Source organism: Vicia villosa, linkage group LG7, assembly GCF_029867415.1.
Source record: "Vicia villosa cultivar HV-30 ecotype Madison, WI linkage group LG7, Vvil1.0, whole genome shotgun sequence".
Classification (NCBI taxonomy): Eukaryota; Viridiplantae; Streptophyta; class Magnoliopsida; order Fabales; family Fabaceae; genus Vicia; species Vicia villosa.
The window spans coordinates 49,166,232-49,184,386 of record NC_081186.1 but is presented as its reverse complement, the minus strand read 5'-3'; the positions used below and the strand labels follow the sequence as shown (position 1 = coordinate 49,184,386).

The 18,155-nt window shown below is 35.2% G+C and overlaps 2 protein-coding genes across 2 annotated transcripts; one reads left to right on the top strand and one right to left on the bottom strand.

The window, feature by feature from the left end:
- Positions 1 to 9,114: 9,114 nt before the first annotated feature.
- Positions 9,115 to 11,145, bottom strand: LOC131617200 (2-methylene-furan-3-one reductase-like). The gene is made up of 4 exons (XM_058888542.1): positions 10,658 to 11,145; positions 10,084 to 10,407; positions 9,802 to 9,961; positions 9,115 to 9,510 (listed from the first exon to the last, which is right to left on the bottom strand). The coding sequence occupies exons 1-4, from the start codon at positions 11,072 to 11,074 to the stop codon at positions 9,245 to 9,247; spliced, it is 1,167 nt and encodes a 388-aa protein (XP_058744525.1). The 5' UTR covers positions 11,075 to 11,145; the 3' UTR covers positions 9,115 to 9,244.
- Positions 11,146 to 12,653: 1,508 nt separating this feature from the next.
- On the top strand, positions 12,654 to 17,134 carry LOC131619003 (zinc finger BED domain-containing protein RICESLEEPER 2-like). Its single transcript, XM_058890146.1, has 6 exons — positions 12,654 to 12,866; positions 13,006 to 13,811; positions 16,061 to 16,093; positions 16,451 to 16,571; positions 16,772 to 16,861; positions 16,979 to 17,134. The coding sequence occupies exons 1-6, from the start codon at positions 12,654 to 12,656 to the stop codon at positions 17,132 to 17,134; spliced, it is 1,419 nt and encodes a 472-aa protein (XP_058746129.1).
- The last annotated feature ends 1,021 nt before the right edge of the window (positions 17,135 to 18,155 follow it).

Here is an 18,155-nt window from a genome sequence, read left to right as displayed (position 1 = left end):
ATATCAGAAGCAGTAGTATCAAGAAGCAAAGCTGCAGAAGCTGGCAGTCTCAGAAGCAATGGATCAGAAGATCAAGTTGCTGCATCTTTAGAGAATCTGAGAATGTCTGAAGAACCAACAATCAGAAGATCACCTAGACTTGCCTCAGCTCATTCAGAAGATGTGATCCTTGGAAAGAAAGATGATCCCATCAGAACAAGGGCATTCCTTAAGAACAATGCAGAATGTCAATTAGGTCTTGTTTCTTTGATCGAGCCAACTTCTGTTGATCAAGCTCTAGAAGATCCAGACTGGATAATTGCCATGCAAGAAGAACTAAATCAGTTTACAAGGAATGATGTATGGGACTTGGTTCCTAGACCAAAAGGATTTAACATCATCGGTACTAAGTGGGTTTTCAGAAACAAGTTAAGTGAGAAAGGAGAAGTGGTAAGAAACAAAGCCAGACTGGTTGCTCAAGGTTATAGTCAGCAAGAAGGAATTGACTACACAGAAACCTTTACACCAGTGGCCAGGTTAGAATCTATTCGTCTATTAATTTCTTTTACCACTCAACACAACATCACTCTTTATCAGATGGATGTTAAGAGTGCCTTCTTAAATGGTTACATAGATGAAGAAGTTTATGTCCATCAACCTCCTGGTTTTGAAGACTCCATGTCTCCAAATCATGTTTTTAAATTAAAGAAATCATTATACGGATTGAAACAAGCTCCCAGAGCTTGGTATGAACGTTTGAGTTCTTTCCTTCTGGAAAATGGTTTCACTAGAGGAAAAGTGGACACTACTCTCTTTTGTAAAACATTTAAAAAGGATATTTTAATTTGTCAAATATATGTTGATGATATTATCTTTGGAACATCTAATGCTACACTTGGAAAGGAGTTTGCTGAGTCTATGCAGGCTGAATTTGAAATGAGCATGATGGGAGAACTCAAGTATTTCCTTGGGATTCAAATCAACCAAACTTCCGATGGAACCTATGTTCATCAAACGAAGTATGTGAAAGAACTTCTGAAGAAGTTTAATCTTTCTGAAAGCAAAGAAGCCAAAACTCCTATGCATCCAACATGTGTACTGGGTAAGGATGAGGTAAGTAAGAAGGTAGATCAGAAGCTGTACAGAGGTATGATTGGATCTCTTCTATATCTAACTGCTTCTAGACCTGACATTCTCTTTAGTGTTTGTTTGTGTGCTCGATTCCAATCAGATCCAAGAGAATCTCATTTAACAGCGGTTAAGAGAATTCTAAGGTATCTGAAAGGTACTACTACTGTTGGTTTAGTTTACAGAAGATCTAAAAATTACAACTTAGTAGGATTCTGTGATGCTGACTATGCTGAAGATAGAATAGAAAGAAAGAGCACTTCTGGAAGTTGTCAATTTCTTGGAAGTCATCTGATCTCATGGTACAGCAAGAAGCAAGCTACTATTGCCCTCTCAACAACAGAAGCAGAATATGTTGCTGCTGCTGGTTGTAGCATACAAATGCTCTGGATGAGAAGTCAGCTGGAAGATTATCAGATATATGAGAGTAACATTCCTATTTTCTGTGATAATACTTCTGCTATATGTTTATCTAAGAATCCTATTTTACATTCAAAAGCTAAACATATTGAGATTAAACATCATTTCATAAGGGACTATGTTCAGAAAGGTGTTATATCCTTAAACTTTGTGGATACAGACCATCAATGGGCTGATATCTTTACAAAACCCCTTGCTGAAGATAGGTTTAAGTTCATTCTGAAGAATATCAGTATGGATTTATGCCCAGAATGAGAAGATGAGAAGATCTTATGTATAAGTATCTTCTGAAATGAAATTGGATTTTTATAAGAAGTTCTGATTGAAATCAATTAGAAATTGTGATTCAATTATTACTAACGTTTCATTGTCTAAGTTGATTCAGAATCTCTTTAAAAGCAAAACAGTTGTAACTGGCTATCCAGATGGTAAACACGTGTTCACTATTTCTGGACAAGCGTGCGTGCAGTTGAGGGGACGTCTACTTAGGTAACTGTGCAAATCACGTCTTTTGTCATTATTATCTCTCCTCACGTCACGTAACATTAAATGCTATCCATCATTTACTCTCTTTTAGTTTTCTTTTTATACTCTTCAAACGTTTCTTTTCCCTCTTATATTTCTCTCACTTTGCATTCAGTTTCTTTTTCGTTCTCTCTCTTTGCATTCATATCATAAACCCTAGCAGTTTCCAATATCTGCAACTTCATCATGAATCCATCGTCAAGCTCTGGAAATCAAGAAAATGATCGAAAACAAAAGAGAAAGGCAACTGCTGAACAAGAAACCAAACCAAAAAGAGTAAGGATCACCTATGACCCTCTCAAAGTGAACCCGTTTGAAGCTATGATGTCTGGAAACTACTCTAGACATGTGTATCAACCCCTCGACGGTACCCCTCAATCACTTCCCTCTTCACAGACCTCCACCACCTCTTCCTCCTCATTCATCCTCTCGGAACCACCTTCTTCACCATCTGATATCTCCTCTCCTTCAACCCATCCCTCAGATATTTCTTCATCTCTCTCACACCCTTTTCTCACCAGAACACCTAACCCCTACAGTGTTGTTTTTCCTGACTCCAGGTTCACTGTCAACCCTCCAACCCCTACCACTCAATCATTTCTGGAGCTTTTACATTCTGATGTAAATGGCTGGTTGGAGATTCTGGGTGCTGCTCACCTTAACCATCTGGATGAGTATGCTACATGCAACCTTTGGGATACCTTTCGTCAGGATTTTCTGGTTAGGGCTACAGACATTCAGAGAAGGATCATGTCTGAAGCACCTGGTGTTCGTGGTCTTCGGTTGGAAGTTGGTGAAAGCAGCTATCACCATCTCATCAGGAACAGAAGAGTTCTTGAAGAGAGGATACCTGCAGATGAGTTGGAAGAAGAAAATCCCTGTAGAGACATCGTGGTGTGGAGACCATGGTATCCTGTGCTGACTGGACATTTTCAGTGGCTGTTTAACTGGTTCAGAATGAACCCTTCTGAAAAAGCACCTCACATGGTCTTTCCAGTAGTGGTTTATCCTGCTGAAGTTGCTGGTCCTACTCCTCCAACAAACCTAGCAGCTATTCTTCAAGCGTTGGAAGTTGGAACTTCTGAGCTGCCTGAACCAGAATATGCTAAGGCTACTTCTAAGTCAGACTCAGATGTGGAGATGGAAGATGCACAAGCTAAAGACCTTCCAGAAGAGCGCCCTGCTGAGATTGCTGTCCCTTTTGGCAGAAATTCTGGTGCCTCTTCCTCTGGTGAAACCTCAGCTCTGATGGAGACCTTGGAAGCTCTTCATCAGAATCAAGCTATGCTGGCTTCTCGTTTGGACGCGCAAGAAGCAGCCAATGCTGAGTTTCGCTCTTTCATGGCAAGGCAAGCTACAAGCACTGACGGGATTCATGATGTTCTGGCGCGGATTTTGCGTAGGCTAGGGTCTTAGTCCTTTGGTCTTTGTAGTTTTCTTTCCTTGTTGCATCTGTTTTCCTGCATTCCTCTTTTGTAATCTTTCTTGTTGAAATCAATGAAAAGTTATTTGTGTTTCTTTCCTTTTGTCTCTTGCTTTACATCTGAATCTTTTCTGTTTTTTGATGTTATGAAAAAAAGGGGGAGAAAATATATGATAAATGATCTGATTAATATTATCAGTTACCGAGTAAAAAGACCCCACATTTACTAACAGAAGCTGCAAGCTTCATATGTTTTTAAGTTGTGCTGTTGCAGGAATCAAAGATTCAAGATCAACATGAGGAGCAACAAGATGAATCAAGTTCTTGGATTCTTGAAGCAAGCTGAGTGCTATGAAGCTTCAGAATCAGAAGCAAGAAGGAAGAATGATCAGAAATAGCTCATGGATTCTTGAAGCAAGCTGAGTGCTAGGAAGCTTCAAAATCAGAAGCAAGAAGCAAGAATGATCAGAAATTCTGATAATAGAATATGATCCAAATCACTGTCTATTTGCTCTGATACATTGTCTATTGGATCTGATATATTCTATATGGCTTATATGGCTCTGATACATATTTTGTGTTCTGATACACACTTTATGTTCTAACTCATTCATGCTGACTTTTGTCGTTTAGTTTTGTTCTGTAACATTTCAGGATGTAGAGATGCTCTGATGATGCTCTGGTACATTCAACAATGTTCTGATACAATCTAGCATGAAGTGATGTAAGAAGAAATTCAAAGCTCTGAAGCTATCCGAGGGAAGCAGAAATCAGAACCTGTGAATGTTCTAAAGATCCAGAAAACTCAAGTTCTGAAGCTGTCCTAAATGGAAGCATGAATCAGAAGCTGTGAATGTTCTGAAGATCAAAGAAATTCAAGTTCTGAAGCTGTCCTAAATGGAAGCAGGAATCAGAAGCTGTGAATGTTCTGAAGATCAAAGAAATTCAAGTTCTGAAGCTGTCCTAAATGGAAGCAGGAATCAGAAGCTGTGAGTGTTCTAGGAATCTAAAGAAATTCAAGTTCTGAAGCTGTCCAATGGAAGCAGAAGTCAGAAGCTATGAATTATCAAAAGACAGAAGCTTATGTGATCGTCTCTACCGAAATAATCAGGGAAGTCTTTTATTATTAAAGTTCTTCGAGTATTTATTTCAGGGGGAGATTATTCATCTCAGGGGGAGATTGTTAATCTCAGGGGGAGACATATTCACATGCTTATGCTATAGCTGTGTAATTTGTCTTTAGCCGTCTGCTCTTTCTGATCGCAAATTCATATCATTTATATATGTTTTTGTCATCATCAAAAAGGGGGAGATTGTTAGAACAAGATTTGTTCTGATCAATATTCTCAGTTTTGATGATAACAAGGATATGAATTTTGTGTGAGATAATGTGGTACTCTAATACATTGCAATTTCCCTTTCAGGAAATATATAAAGAGTATGCACAAATCAGCGCTCAGAAGCTTTGTCTCAGAAGGTTCAGCATGCAACATCAGAACATGGTCTGGCAAGACATCAGAAGATGGTCAAGGCAGAATCAGAACATGGGTCTATGGAAGCATCAGAAGAACTTGGGATAAGAAGCAAAAGCACTGAAGTTCTCATGGTATCACGCTCAGAAGCACTTCAAGGTCAGAAGACAAGAAGATTCTATGCACCAAGCTGTTTGACTCTGATGATATTCAAATATTATATTCATAAACATCAGATCAGAAGAAAGTACAGGTGGCAGGCTACGCTGACTGACAAAAGGAACGTTGGAAGCTATTAAAGGCAACGTCAGTAGACACAGCGTGAACAAGGCTCGAGGTAGTTGACAAAAGCGTGAAACATTAAATGCAAAGCTGTACGGAACACGCAAAGCATTAAATGCGCTCAACGGTCATCTTCTCAAACGCCTATATATATGAAGTTCTGATGAGAAGCAAGGTTGACGATTTGCTAACAATTAACTTGCTGAAACGCTGTTCAAACTCAAAGCTCAGAAACTTCATCTTCATCAAAGCTCACTACATTGCTGTTGTAATATATTAGTGAGATTAAGCTTAAACGTTAAGAGAAATATCACTGTTGTGATTATAGCTTTTAAGAAGCATTGTAAAACTCTTATTTGATTACATTAATTTGTAAGTAACTAGAGTGATCAAGTGTTGATCAGGATACTCTAGGAAGTCTTAGCTTGTGTCTAAGCAGTTGTAATTAGAGTGATCACGTGATGGTCAGGATACTCTAAGAAAGTCTTAGCTTGTGTCTAAGCAGTTGTTCCTGGAGTGATCAGGTTGTTATCAGGATACTCTAGAAGACTTAGTCGCGGACTAAGTGGAAAACCATTGTAATCTGTTGCGATTAGTGGATTAAATCCTCAGGTGAGGTAAATCACTCCGTGGGGGTGGACTGGAGTAGTTTAGTTAACAACGAACCAGGATAAAAATAACTGTGCATTTTGTTTTTATCGTTCAAGCTTTTAGACTACACTTATTCAAACCCCCCCTTTCTAAGTGTTTTTCTATCCTTCAAAGATTTTTGCCGGAGACAACTTTTTCTTATATCGAGGGGCACCGCATTTAGGACACTCATTCAACGTTGCATACTCGTTTCGAAACAAAACGCAATCTTTTGGACAAGCATGTATCTTATCATAGCTCATTCCAATAGAGGATAACATCTTTTTAGCCTCATATGTTCGATTGGGAAGAACATTATCCTCTGGTAGCATATCTTTCATAAGGGCTAATAACTCTGTGAAACTTTTATCCGACCATCCATTGTCCGCCTTTAAGTTGTACAACTTTAACACCGCAGATAATCTTGTGAATTTTGTACAACCATCATACAACGGTTTCTCTGCATCGCTTACCAACCTCTCGAACATTTTGGGACAATCCTCAAGATCTTCTTCAAGCGCTTCTGCAATCTCTTCGACTTGATCATAATCGTATGTGTCTGTGCAATTGTCGTTTGAAGCATACGTCGTATTATACCTCGACTCAACATTCCCGTTATTTTTCTCACCATGCAAATTCCGACATGTATAACTTCTATCAATTCCAAACCGTAGTAAATACGATGCCAATTGAACCGCGTCAACCTGACCCCCATAACAGCAACCCAATCAAGGACACGTCATTCGACTCGGGTCTTCGACGTGCACAACTGCAAACTTAACGAATTCCGATACCCCTTTCTCGTACTCTTTCGATAATCGATTTGAATTCATCCATGTCTTATCCATGTCATAATTAATCTAAACAAAAACAACTAATTAAGGCACAACACAATATAATGTGTTTCTTCCGAAACGCAAAGTATACACGGAATGAATCTGAAGCAATAAAGTGCAACATATTACTTTGGCGAGAGAGAACAATTAATTACCTGTATAGAAGTAAGCAACTTCTAGACCCACACAGTGTAAGATTCTTGAAAACGATCAAACTTTCACTCTTCACAAGTAACCCCTATCTAGCAAAGATATTCCTGAAAAATGTAAAATAAAAAAGTTAATTGAAGAGAAAAAAAATGGAGAATGGCATGATTGTTTATTAGATTCAAATGAGATCAAAGAAATATAAACTAAATGTGTTCATTAAAAAATATATAGAGATTTAGGTTCATGTGTACATGCTTCCAAATTCATATAACTATTTAACTCTTTACAAAGACATGATAAAGATTTAGGTTTTCAACTTTTATCTAATGATATTGACATTAGTTCAACCAATACACAAACTTCCTAGTGCCAAAATTATTCAATCAGAAATAACTAGTCTTAGATTGGTGTTTGGTAATGTAAAACATGTAGGATAATGTAAAAAAATTCACAGAAGTATTAAACAGCCTATAGTTTATTTCTCATATATGGAATATATTAAACAATCAAAGAACTCATCACTAATTTAATCAATAAACTCACAAACAAAATCATCACTATTATCTAAAACCATAACAACTAAAACCCTAACAATGTCATCTAACAATATCAACTAAAACCCTAACAATGTAATCCCTCAATATCAACTAAAACCCTAACAATGTCAGTAAAATATTGGATTCAATAGAACCTACCTTGAGATAGAGATAATGGAAAGAGATGGAGAACAAGCACGGAGGAGGGCGAACGGAGAGGCGACGGCGGCGGAGGAGGGCGAACGGAGATGGAGACGGCAACAAAGGACGGATATGGCGACGGCACGGCTAGGGCTCTGAGTTTGTTTGGAGAAGAAGCTCTGTTCGTGAAAAATAGAACTGAGAGAGAGGCAAAGAACGCGTGTGTTTGTTATTTTGTTTAAATATTTTAATTTTAAATGGGCTACGCCAGCGCTTTTAGTAAAGCGCTTTCATACCCCCCTATAGCAGCGCTTCTACTAAAGCGCTTTCATACCCCCCCCTCCTTTACCAGCGCTTTTACTAAAGCGCTTTCATACCCCCCCTATATCAGCGCTTTCTAAAAGCGCTTTCAGAAACCCCCCCCCCCCCCCCCCCCCCCCCCTTTACCAATGCTTTTTCCTCTTCTTTTTTAATTTTGTTTTTACCGAGCCCTATAGCAGCGCTTTCGTAGATACGCTGCTAAAAGATAAATTTGGCATAGTGTGGGGAGTGAGCGGAGATTCTCTTGTCTTAAATGGTGTTCTAAGATAAAGGTTACATTGGGTAGTGACTAGGTAAATCGGAGGTTGTTTATCTGTAAACCAGAGGTTGTTTACATGAAATAGTACTACTGATAGTGGAATCTTCTTTCTGGCTTGGTAACCCCCAGAGTAGGTGTGTTTGTCATCGAACTGGGTCAACAATTGTTTGTGTTCTATACTTTTCAATACTATGCAAAATTGTTTATATCTTGCCTGTGTAATTCATGACAGATAGGATGTCTTGACATTCTATAGGACATCTGAGTCTGCTACACCAAAATTATATATATATATATATATATATATATATATATATATATATATATATATATATATATATATATATATATATATATATATATATATATATATATATATATATATATATATATATATATATGAGTTGATTTAACATTGCTTTATGTAGTGTGGAAGTCGCTTTATATATTTTGGTAGAAATAACTTTGGTAGAACTAAACAGTGACTAGTCCATGAAGTGAATATTTCTAACTCATATAAATGCAGAAATGATTATTGGATTTCCCAACTTGCAGTTTCTGGTTTTTGCTTGCGCAGACTCAAGAGTTTGCCCATCCCATATTCTAGATTTCCAACCTGGTGAAGCCTTTGATGTCCGAAACATTGCCAACATGGTTCCACCTCCACCATATCACAAGGTTAATTTGTCACCATGTCTTAAGCATAAATTTGTCATCTTGATTAATTTATGTTTGACTTACTTTTCTGTTAACTATTGCAGACCAAACATTCAGGAACAGGAGCTTAAGACCATACATGTTAAGTGTTTTATTTACTCCATATCACCAAAAAAATAAGCATAGACTTAAGAAAATATTGTCTATGATATGCATATAATGGTTTTTAATTTATACTGCTTTCTGTTATATAATGGTTTTTATTTGGTAATCTTTTAGAATAATCTACCCATAACATTTTGAACAATGCATTGGGTATAAGACACTTTTGTGCAATTTGAATAATGTAAATGAATTATGAAATCATCTTTTTGTTCTTTTATTAAAGCTATTCAATCTTTTTGATGATATCTGAACTCTTATTTACTCATATAATGTGAACATAATTAGATACATAACAAAATTGCCTATAATGTTCATTTGATTCATGGGATAGGGAATATAACAACCTTTCCAGTCGCTTTGTTTGTTTCAATGTAAGAGAAAGCTTCAGCAACCTTATCAAAGGTGAATGGACCTTTTGGATCTACAATTGGCTTCACTTTTCCACTCTCCAAATAAGGGTTTAGTTTCTTTAGAACAGCTCCATTGGAAGTTACTACAAATCTGAATCCAGGTGGTGTAACAGCGCCTGTTAGTGCTACTACACTTCCACCTTCTTTTATAGCCTTCACCGCCCTATCACATTGCCCTGCAAAACACCGAGGTTCGAAACACTCACTATTAGAAAAAGACTAATAGAACTCGCAAATTCTAGCTCAACTGACAAAAGCCGATAATGTTAGGTTGGACGTCAGTCAGCATCAGGGTTCACACCCTGATTCTCACAGTTGTGAGTGTGTATGATTCTAGTGATTATTACTACTTCGTCTACAGATAAAACAGATGAATAGAAGATGCAAACTCTTTGGCCAAATTGTTTAGAATTTTATATTGAATATTGAAAGAACAAGAGTGATAAAGAAGTAGTGAAGAATTTTACCTATGGCATCATAAACTACATCAAATTTTTCTGGTAAGTCTTCAAAGTTCTCCTTTGTGTAGTCAATAGCCAAATCAGCTCCAAGGCTTTTCAACAGCTCCAAATTTCTTGTGCTTGCAGTAGCAGCTACTCTTGAAGCTCCAAAAACTTGTTTCGCTAGCTGTTAGTTAATAAAGGTATGTTACCTCTTGCTCGGTAGCCACGAAGCAATGACTCAGACACACAGACACAACACAGATACTAACACGTCAACACTAGTAATAATTTGAGAAAATGGAATACCTGAATTACAAGGCTTCCAACTCCACCAGAACCATTAAGAACAAGAATAGATTTACCAGAAGAAAATCCAGTCCTTTCCAAACCTTCATGAGCAGTCTCAATTGCAAGAGGAAGAGAAGCAGCTTGAGCAAAGTCCAAATTCTTAGGTTTTAGTGCCAACAATTTCTCCTCAACTGCTGTGTATTCAGCAAGAGATCCAAACTGTTTAGGCCCTTCTAGTGCTTTCTCATTTACATCACCATACACTTCATCACCTACTTTGAATTCCTTTACTTCACTGCCAACTTTCACTACTACCCCAGCCACGTCATAGCCAGGAACAGTCTGTGGATAAAAACAGTCAAATTTGATATCATTACTTTACTACCAAGGTTGACACTTACCGCGATTAAGGCCACAACAAAACGCTATTGGAAAGTGCCGATACTGATACCATTATTCATTGATACTATTATTCACTCTTTTTAAGATGAAAAAGAAATTGTAGTTAATTCACGCAATGACTCCTAGAATACAAAATTGGTTTAGATAAACATGTTAATTAAGAAAACAAATGTGAAAGAGATTGAATCACCGGAAGAGGAGAATCAGTAGCCTTAAACTTTCCCTGCCTTCTTTTACCATCAACAGGGTTAAGAGCAGCAGCAAAAACCTTAACAAGAACCTGATCATCCTTAACCTCAGGAACAGCAACATTGGAATCAAATTTCAAAACATCAACACCTCCATATTCTGCATAAACCCAAGCCTTCATTTCAGTAGGGACAGATATCACTTTCACAGCCTCGGAAGAAGCAGGTGAAGAAGTAGACTGAGACTTCACCAAGAATCTGGTAGATTTTGTTGAAGAAGAAGACAAGAGGGTTGTAGGGTGAGTTTTTTGGGTTATGTTTTGCCGGAAAGTGAAGGAGAATCTGAGAGAGAGTGGTGAAATGGAAGGAAGTGGAGAAGGGAGGATTGTGAAGTGAGAAGTTGTGGTGGAGAGTGACATGGTTTGGTTAATGCCTTATCAGGTGTAAGTTTGTTTCTGTTTTAGTTTCAACCAAACTTTAACGTTGGTGTTCTGTTAATGTTTGTTTGGTTATATGTATGGTACGGCAGAGATGTTATCTGCTTGCATGTACGCTCGTATCTGAACCGTCCATTTGTCTCTTCACGAATTCTATATAGAATATCATGAAAAGGTGAATGAATGAATACTAGAAATGCGGGAAGATGCGGTACGGCTAAAGCAGGATAAATACATTCAAGAGTGATCCTTTGATATTGGTATTTTTCAAGTGGTAGATCTTTTAATTTCTTAACCTTTTATATCGGAGTTCTTATGTTGAAGATGTCGTGAAATTTGAGTCTTTAGACATTAGTATGTTTTGATCTTAGAGTTTTTGATAAAATATACTTAGATTATGAATTTCTTTTCTTTTATTTATGATAATATATATTCCGATCAAGAATTAGAAATGAATGTATTTGATGAATTGGATGTCTTTGAACTATAGTGGTGTGGGATGAACTTGCATGGTTAGCACCCTAACATTCAAATTAGTTTAAAATTCAATATGAGTATAATGAAAAGTGAAGGTCAGAGAATGTATATTGTTTTCCATGTGAACTTACTTTTATATCTTGGCTCAAGTGGAGTGAATTTGAGGCGAATTGGGTCTTAGTTATTTGGGCTTTTGGACGGCCCAAAACTGCTTGGAATATTGGTTTGTATTTCATTATTTAATTTTGATAATTTGAAATATTAGTTGTATGATTGATGTATTTGTTTTAGTTGACCTCAAGTCTACGTCAGTGTGACTACGAGGTATTTGTTGGGTTTGAGTTTCTTTCCTATGTGGAGAAAAGCCCAAATATCAATAGTCCATTTGTCTCACTCATTTAAGTGGAGAGTGTCAATTTAGGGTTAAGAGAGATAGAGAAAAATAAGGATTCAAAAAGAGAGAAAAGATGAGACAAACTCGTTAGTTTTACTCCAAAAGTAATACTAGCTTGTATCATTTTCAAATCATTATACTTACTAAGTTACTATATATTTGTAATGAAAAGCCATTTCTTCCTAGAAAAATAATACTGGTTCACATATTCTTATTTTTCAATTTCCTTTCTCATTACTCTTTCTACAATTTTCCAAATTCCCAGGTTTGAAAAATGCCTTCATCCAATCCAACTCCTGCTCTAGAAAATGACGATGTTCCAATAGATTCAAGTCAACCGGAGCATAACCGACATGTCAATGAAAATGACCATGATCATGCGATTGAAGATTCATTCTATAAGAGGAAGAGGAAAAGGAAAAAAAAACTTATCTTATTTGGAAAGACTTTGATGAAGTTGAAATTGAAGGAGGTGTGAAGAAGGTTGTTTGCAGATACTATAAATACCAATTTGTAACTAGTGGTCCAGGGGCCAGCACTAGCCATTTAAAAAGACATTATGAAATCTGGATGCAAAGGAAGCTCCACATGGCTAAAGAAAAGAAGAAAATTGTTATTCCTTTTCAACCTTCTAATCAATGTATAGATATACAAATGAGAATATGAGAAAAAAATATTCCTACTGCTATTATGGTGCACGAACACCCATTTAGTGTGGTTGAGAATGAAGTATGGATGTGGGCATTCCAATATGTAAAATCAGATTTTCATAAAATTGGTCGAAAAACAACAAGAGTAGATTGTTTGAGAATACATGAGGAAGAGAAGAAAATTTTGAAGGATTTGTTGAGAAACATTGACAATATTATTATAACTAATGATACGTGGAGATCAAGTCACCAGGTAGCTAAATATATGGTTATCACTAGCCATTTCATTGATTCTGGAAAGTCCAAAAAGGGTGTTGAGTTTTGTGAGAATTCCTGCTCCAAGGCGTGGGATTGATATGGCTGATGCAATTTACAAGTGCTTGAAATCTTAGGGAATTGGGAATAAGATATTTTTAGTTTCAGTCAACAATGCTTCTTACAATAATCCGTGTTTAAAAAGTTTGAAGGAAGACTATCCACTAAGCAGAATGTTAGCTCTTGGAGGGGCATTGTTTCATGTTAGATGTTGTGCACATGTACTAAATTTGTTAGTGCAAGATGGCCTTATCCAAATTAAGGATGTCATTGGCAAAGTTCGTGAAAGTGTGAAGTATGTTTACCATAATGATGCAAGATCGAAAGCTTTATATGATGTTGTTGAACAAAAGGGGCTGAAAGATAGGAAGCTCATACTTGATTGCCCAACATTATGGAATTCTACGTATCAAATGCTATTCGCTGCATTGAAATTCAAGATTGAATTCCTATCTTATAAGGAAAGAGAGTCACATTATAAGTATGCATTTTCAAATGTAGATTGGGACAATGTTGAGAAAGTTTGTCAATTTCTTGAAGTGTTTAATCTTGCCACCCTTGTTATATCAGGTAGTGAGTACCCTACTTCTAACATATATCTTGCGGAAGTTTGGAGGGTGAGGCAAGTCATTGATAATACAACAAAAGATACAAATTCATTTATGAGAGAAATGGCAGCTTCTATGAAATTAAAGTTTGACAAATATTGGGGTGAATGTAATTTTTTGATGGCTATTGCTAGTGTTTTGGATCCAAGGAGCAAATTTCATATTGTTGATACATGCTTTCCATTGATATATAAAGCTAAAGTTTCTCTAGAGAATATAAAGAAGGTGAAGAATTCATTAGAGGAGCTATATGGTGAATATGTTTCTCTAAGTTTGTAAGAGTAATCTTCTAATGAAGTTCATATTAATGACATCAATTCATCATCATCTTCGACCCAATCTCAATCTTTAGTCATCACTGGATTTGAACGAATCATGAGCATTGTGCATGAAAAGGAAGTTGTTCCCACAATGAAATTAGAATTACAAACTTATTTTAATGAAGGTGTTTACATTCACGATGGAGATAATAACTTTTTTTAGCACATTGGAGTGGTGGAGGAACAATAGTTTAAAATATAAGATCTTATCAAAGATGGTTGTTAATATTTTGTTCCTATATCTACCGTGGCCTCAGAGTCTACTTTTAGTGACAGAGGTAGAGTTATTGATGAATATCACTATAAATTGAATGAGAAATCTAAAGACGCACTTATTTATGGTGGGGTTTGGCTTTGTCACAAGTATAACTTGAAAAAAAAAATCAAAAGTTAAAAATTCTTCTTTTCACATTATATTTGTATAATTTTTCTTACAAGTATAATTTTTAAACTTGTTATAGTTTTTAATTTTTCTTTCTTATTTTGAAGGTGGCGGTTGAACAACATCTGGAGATCACCTTAAAGATTTGCATCCTTTTTTATGTTTAATGGTGTTTGGCTTGCTGCATATTTATTAATTTATTGAAGCATGATTTTCTTATATTATATGTTATATAATTTCAAAGACTAGTTGTTATATACATAGGAGAGTTATATGAAATACTAGTTGTTATATACAACATGGTTTTTGTTTATGATACTGTCTTAAATTCTATTGAAATTTTTTATGGATATTTTGAATTTTATGCTATTTCATGATGAAGAAATTTTTTTGCACTTAGATATTCCTTGTTAAACTAATGCACTGTGTTTTTGTTCTTCTAGTGTTTTAACATACTGTCACGCTGTTTGTTAGTATTCGTAGAAGCTCGCTTGTGGTGTAGGGGCTTAGGGTAATACTTTATTTTGTGTTGTAAATATTATGGTTTTGGATGTGTATCTCTGTTGCTTTATAGGTATAATATGTTAAGATACAACATTTATAAGATGTTTGTCTGTGTGAGATTTAGGATCCTGCATGCGAGTTCTGAAAATTTGTGGCCTCTTGAAGCCGTTGTTTACTATTTCTCATCTAGTGAGAGCTCTTGTTTCTTAACTTATGATGCTAATTTGGGTGAAGTTAATAAAGTGATTTACTTACTAAAGAAAAAATTCATTGTTGTGTAATGATTGTCGCACAAATTGTGATATTTAACTACAATGTTGCAATATTATCCATATAAGGTATACATCCCTCCAAGTTATTTAAATTTATAAAATTCAAAATTATAATTTGGAATTTATTTAACATTTAGAATGAATCTATGATTAACTAAATTTAAATAATACTTTTATAGTTTTAATTAAACTAATTTAAATAATAATTATAATTTAGAATTTATTTGACATTTATAACTAAATTTAAATAATAGTTATAATTTGGAATTTTAAAATTATAGAGATTAACAATAGTTGTTTTGGTTGGATCTTTAACCAATTACTTCACATTATAGCAAGTGTGTATATGTACTAATTATACAATGAAATTATTCATAATAAAAAAGCTAGATAAGTATTTGGGCAACTTTGCCACATGTCAAGCTCACATGGATTCTCAGCCCATTTATTATATTGTCATGCTGCTAAAAGAGGAAACTTTCAATTATAAATATAATTCTATTATATTTTTAATTTTAATGAAATAAACTTAATTTCATACAAGACATGTGAAATCATGAGTGCTTGGGTCATTCGAAAGATCAAATATTGGCTGCCTTTCCTATTCTCAATACTCCTTTCCTATTCTCAATGTCATTTCTTCCATTCTCTTCTCCCAACATACACATCATCAATGTCACTTTTTTTTCTCTCTCATTTATCTCTAAAACTTCTCTGCGGATTTGTGTCTATATTGCTCTCTCTATGCATTTCTTCATTCTTCCATTTCTTTTTCTTTCTTCTTTCTCAAAATCAACCGATGAACCACTGCGCCGATACAGCCATTCAAGATCCCCTCGATTCGCCTCAAGCCTCCTCCGCCTAACTCCACTGCAGGCAGTCCTTCCTCGTGCGACCAGCCTCCACGGTCTTCCTTCGACACCGCCCTCGAACGCCCTCAATCAACTGTGCGAATATGATGCTTGGTGTTTGTTTATGATTATGTTGTTGGTGTAGATTTAGTTTATTAGCGATCTAATTTCTGATTGAATGTTTTGCAATTGCAGGGCAACTCCACCCATGGATCTTTCAAATAGGAGGTTAGATATAGAAGCTTGACTCTCTTCTTTCCTTTCTACTGAATCAATTCAAAGCTACAGTAGATGATTTCATCTCAGTAGCTTAAAAAGGTTAGTATTTTGTAATTATATTAAGAATGTATAATAAAATCTATTTTTTAGTGTTGCAATTTGTTTGGCTATCTGTTAAATTAGTTAGGGTTTATGTATTTTGGACTGCAATGTTTTTGTAATATTTTCCCTTTATGTTTAAAACGATAATTTTATGCTGCAGTGAGTTTATTAGGGTTGGATTTGAAGAAATATTGGAGAAAGACAACTATTGTTATTAGGTTCATCAAGAGTGTATTCTAATTATTTGTGTTTTTAAATTGACAGGGTGACAAAATTTAAGTTTCAGTTAGAAAAGCTCTGTTGTCTCGATTTGAAAGTAAGATACGTGAAGGAACTGTGTATAATTTCAAATCTTTTGCAGGAGTTGCTGAAGTATTTGAGTTGGGTACCATTGTGAGAGCCATGATGAAAAACCCGAAAATACTTTTGCTTGATGAGGCAACAAGTGCACTTCAATCTTAAAATGATGAGGTTTGCTCAGTAGATTGAACATTTCTTAACTGATCAATTGAGTTTGGCCAAATCTTTTCCACAAATCTGTTATTTAACCCTTTTGCATCATTGAATATTATTTCTTATGTACAGTTTTGGACAATTAAACTCGGCGGGATTAAATGTATAGATGTTTATGACGTTAAGGAAGCAGTGTATGAGCTAGCAGCTACTGCTAAATTGGCATGCTATGTTACTCAAGGAACATGATTTAAGGCAAGTCTAATATGATTCTGAACTATTCATAAAGAAATCTATTTCCATCTTAAGATAACACTGATAAAATTTTGATATTTACAGGTTTTTAACTGGTCATATGCTTCAAAGCTCATCAATTTCAACAAATATGTGGAATTCCTTACTGTTGTTGGGGAAAAATTGTATTGTGGTTACTCTGGTTACAACATACAGGGAAACACTCCTTTACCTTGCTTCATATTTAGTACCTCTTCTTAATCTCGAATTATTATTCTTACCCTTTTCTTCTATAATCCATTTTTGATACAATTAACCACTTGTGTCTAAGCTTCTGTTTTGTAAATAAATTTAGGAACTTTTTAATCTGTGTATATTGTTATGTCACTCAAATTGGGGAAGTTGAATTTGTTACCTCTAAGAAACTTGGATCTGTATCTAAATCTTGCTAAGGATGCTATCATTGTTGTTTTGTATGATCATAACCGGCTGCATTATCTTCGAGTAGTTGTGGATAGTCTTTCTAAGGTTGTAGGGATTAATTAGATTTTGGTTATTGTTAGTCATGATGGTTACTTTGAGGAAACAATCAAGATTGTTAGTGGTATAAGGTTTTGCCAAGTGAAACAAATTGTTAGTCATGCTGGTCACATCTGGCTTACTGTGTTGTCCTAATATTGTTGAGTGATTTAAGTTTTGTTTGACTATTTGGTAATCAATTTTTCAGGCTTTTGGTTATGCAGATTCTTACAAGGAAATTAATGGTGAAGGCACTTTTCATAGAGGTTTCTAATTATATATAGTTTCTTTCATTCTTTAAATAACTATCTTTGTCACTGTTTCTTCAGCTTTTCAGGTTAGTTCATGATGTTCAACAGTAACACCATGGAATTTCATAAGCTCTAACCAAACTTGAATTAAGTGGGAGTTTTCTCTATCAGTATTTGTCATACCCCAAAATTTGCCCATCCTAACGTTTAATTTTTTATTTTTTATTTTTTAACTTTGATTTTATGAGAGTTTGGTTTAATTTTACTAACATTAGCCTTTTAAAATAGCTTGTTTAAAATATTTGTTTAGTTTAAAATAAGTTTATCTTTACTAATCCAAATTCATTTATATAATTGTTTGTTCTAAATTATTTTTAAGTTTAGTAATTATTAGTTTGATAATATTTTTATTTCTTATTTTTATAGTTATTATTTCTACTTTTACTTAGAATAGATTTACCTTATTGTTATTATTTTTAGATTCATATTATCATTATATACTATTATTATTA

Bases quoted from the DNA above. Each gene is read 5' to 3' on its own strand.
- LOC131619003 (XM_058890146.1), top strand. From the start codon at position 12,654: ATGGTGCACGAACACCCATTTAGTGTGGTTGAGAATGAAGTATGGATG. The intron at 13,812-16,060 runs GTAAGAGTAATC...TTGCAATTGCAG, and splicing joins GAATATGTTTCTCTAAGTTT to GGCAACTCCACCCATGGATC. The intron at 16,572-16,771 runs GTACCATTGTGA...TCTTATGTACAG, and splicing joins TGCTGAAGTATTTGAGTTGG to TTTTGGACAATTAAACTCGG.
- LOC131617200 (XM_058888542.1), bottom strand. From the start codon at position 11,074: ATGTCACTCTCCACCACAACTTCTCACTTCACAATCCTCCCTTCTCCA. The intron at 10,408-10,657 runs GTGATTCAATCT...TTTTATCCACAG, and splicing joins CTACTGATTCTCCTCTTCCG to ACTGTTCCTGGCTATGACGT. The intron at 9,962-10,083 runs GTATTCCATTTT...ATTAACTAACAG, and splicing joins TTGGAAGCCTTGTAATTCAG to CTAGCGAAACAAGTTTTTGG.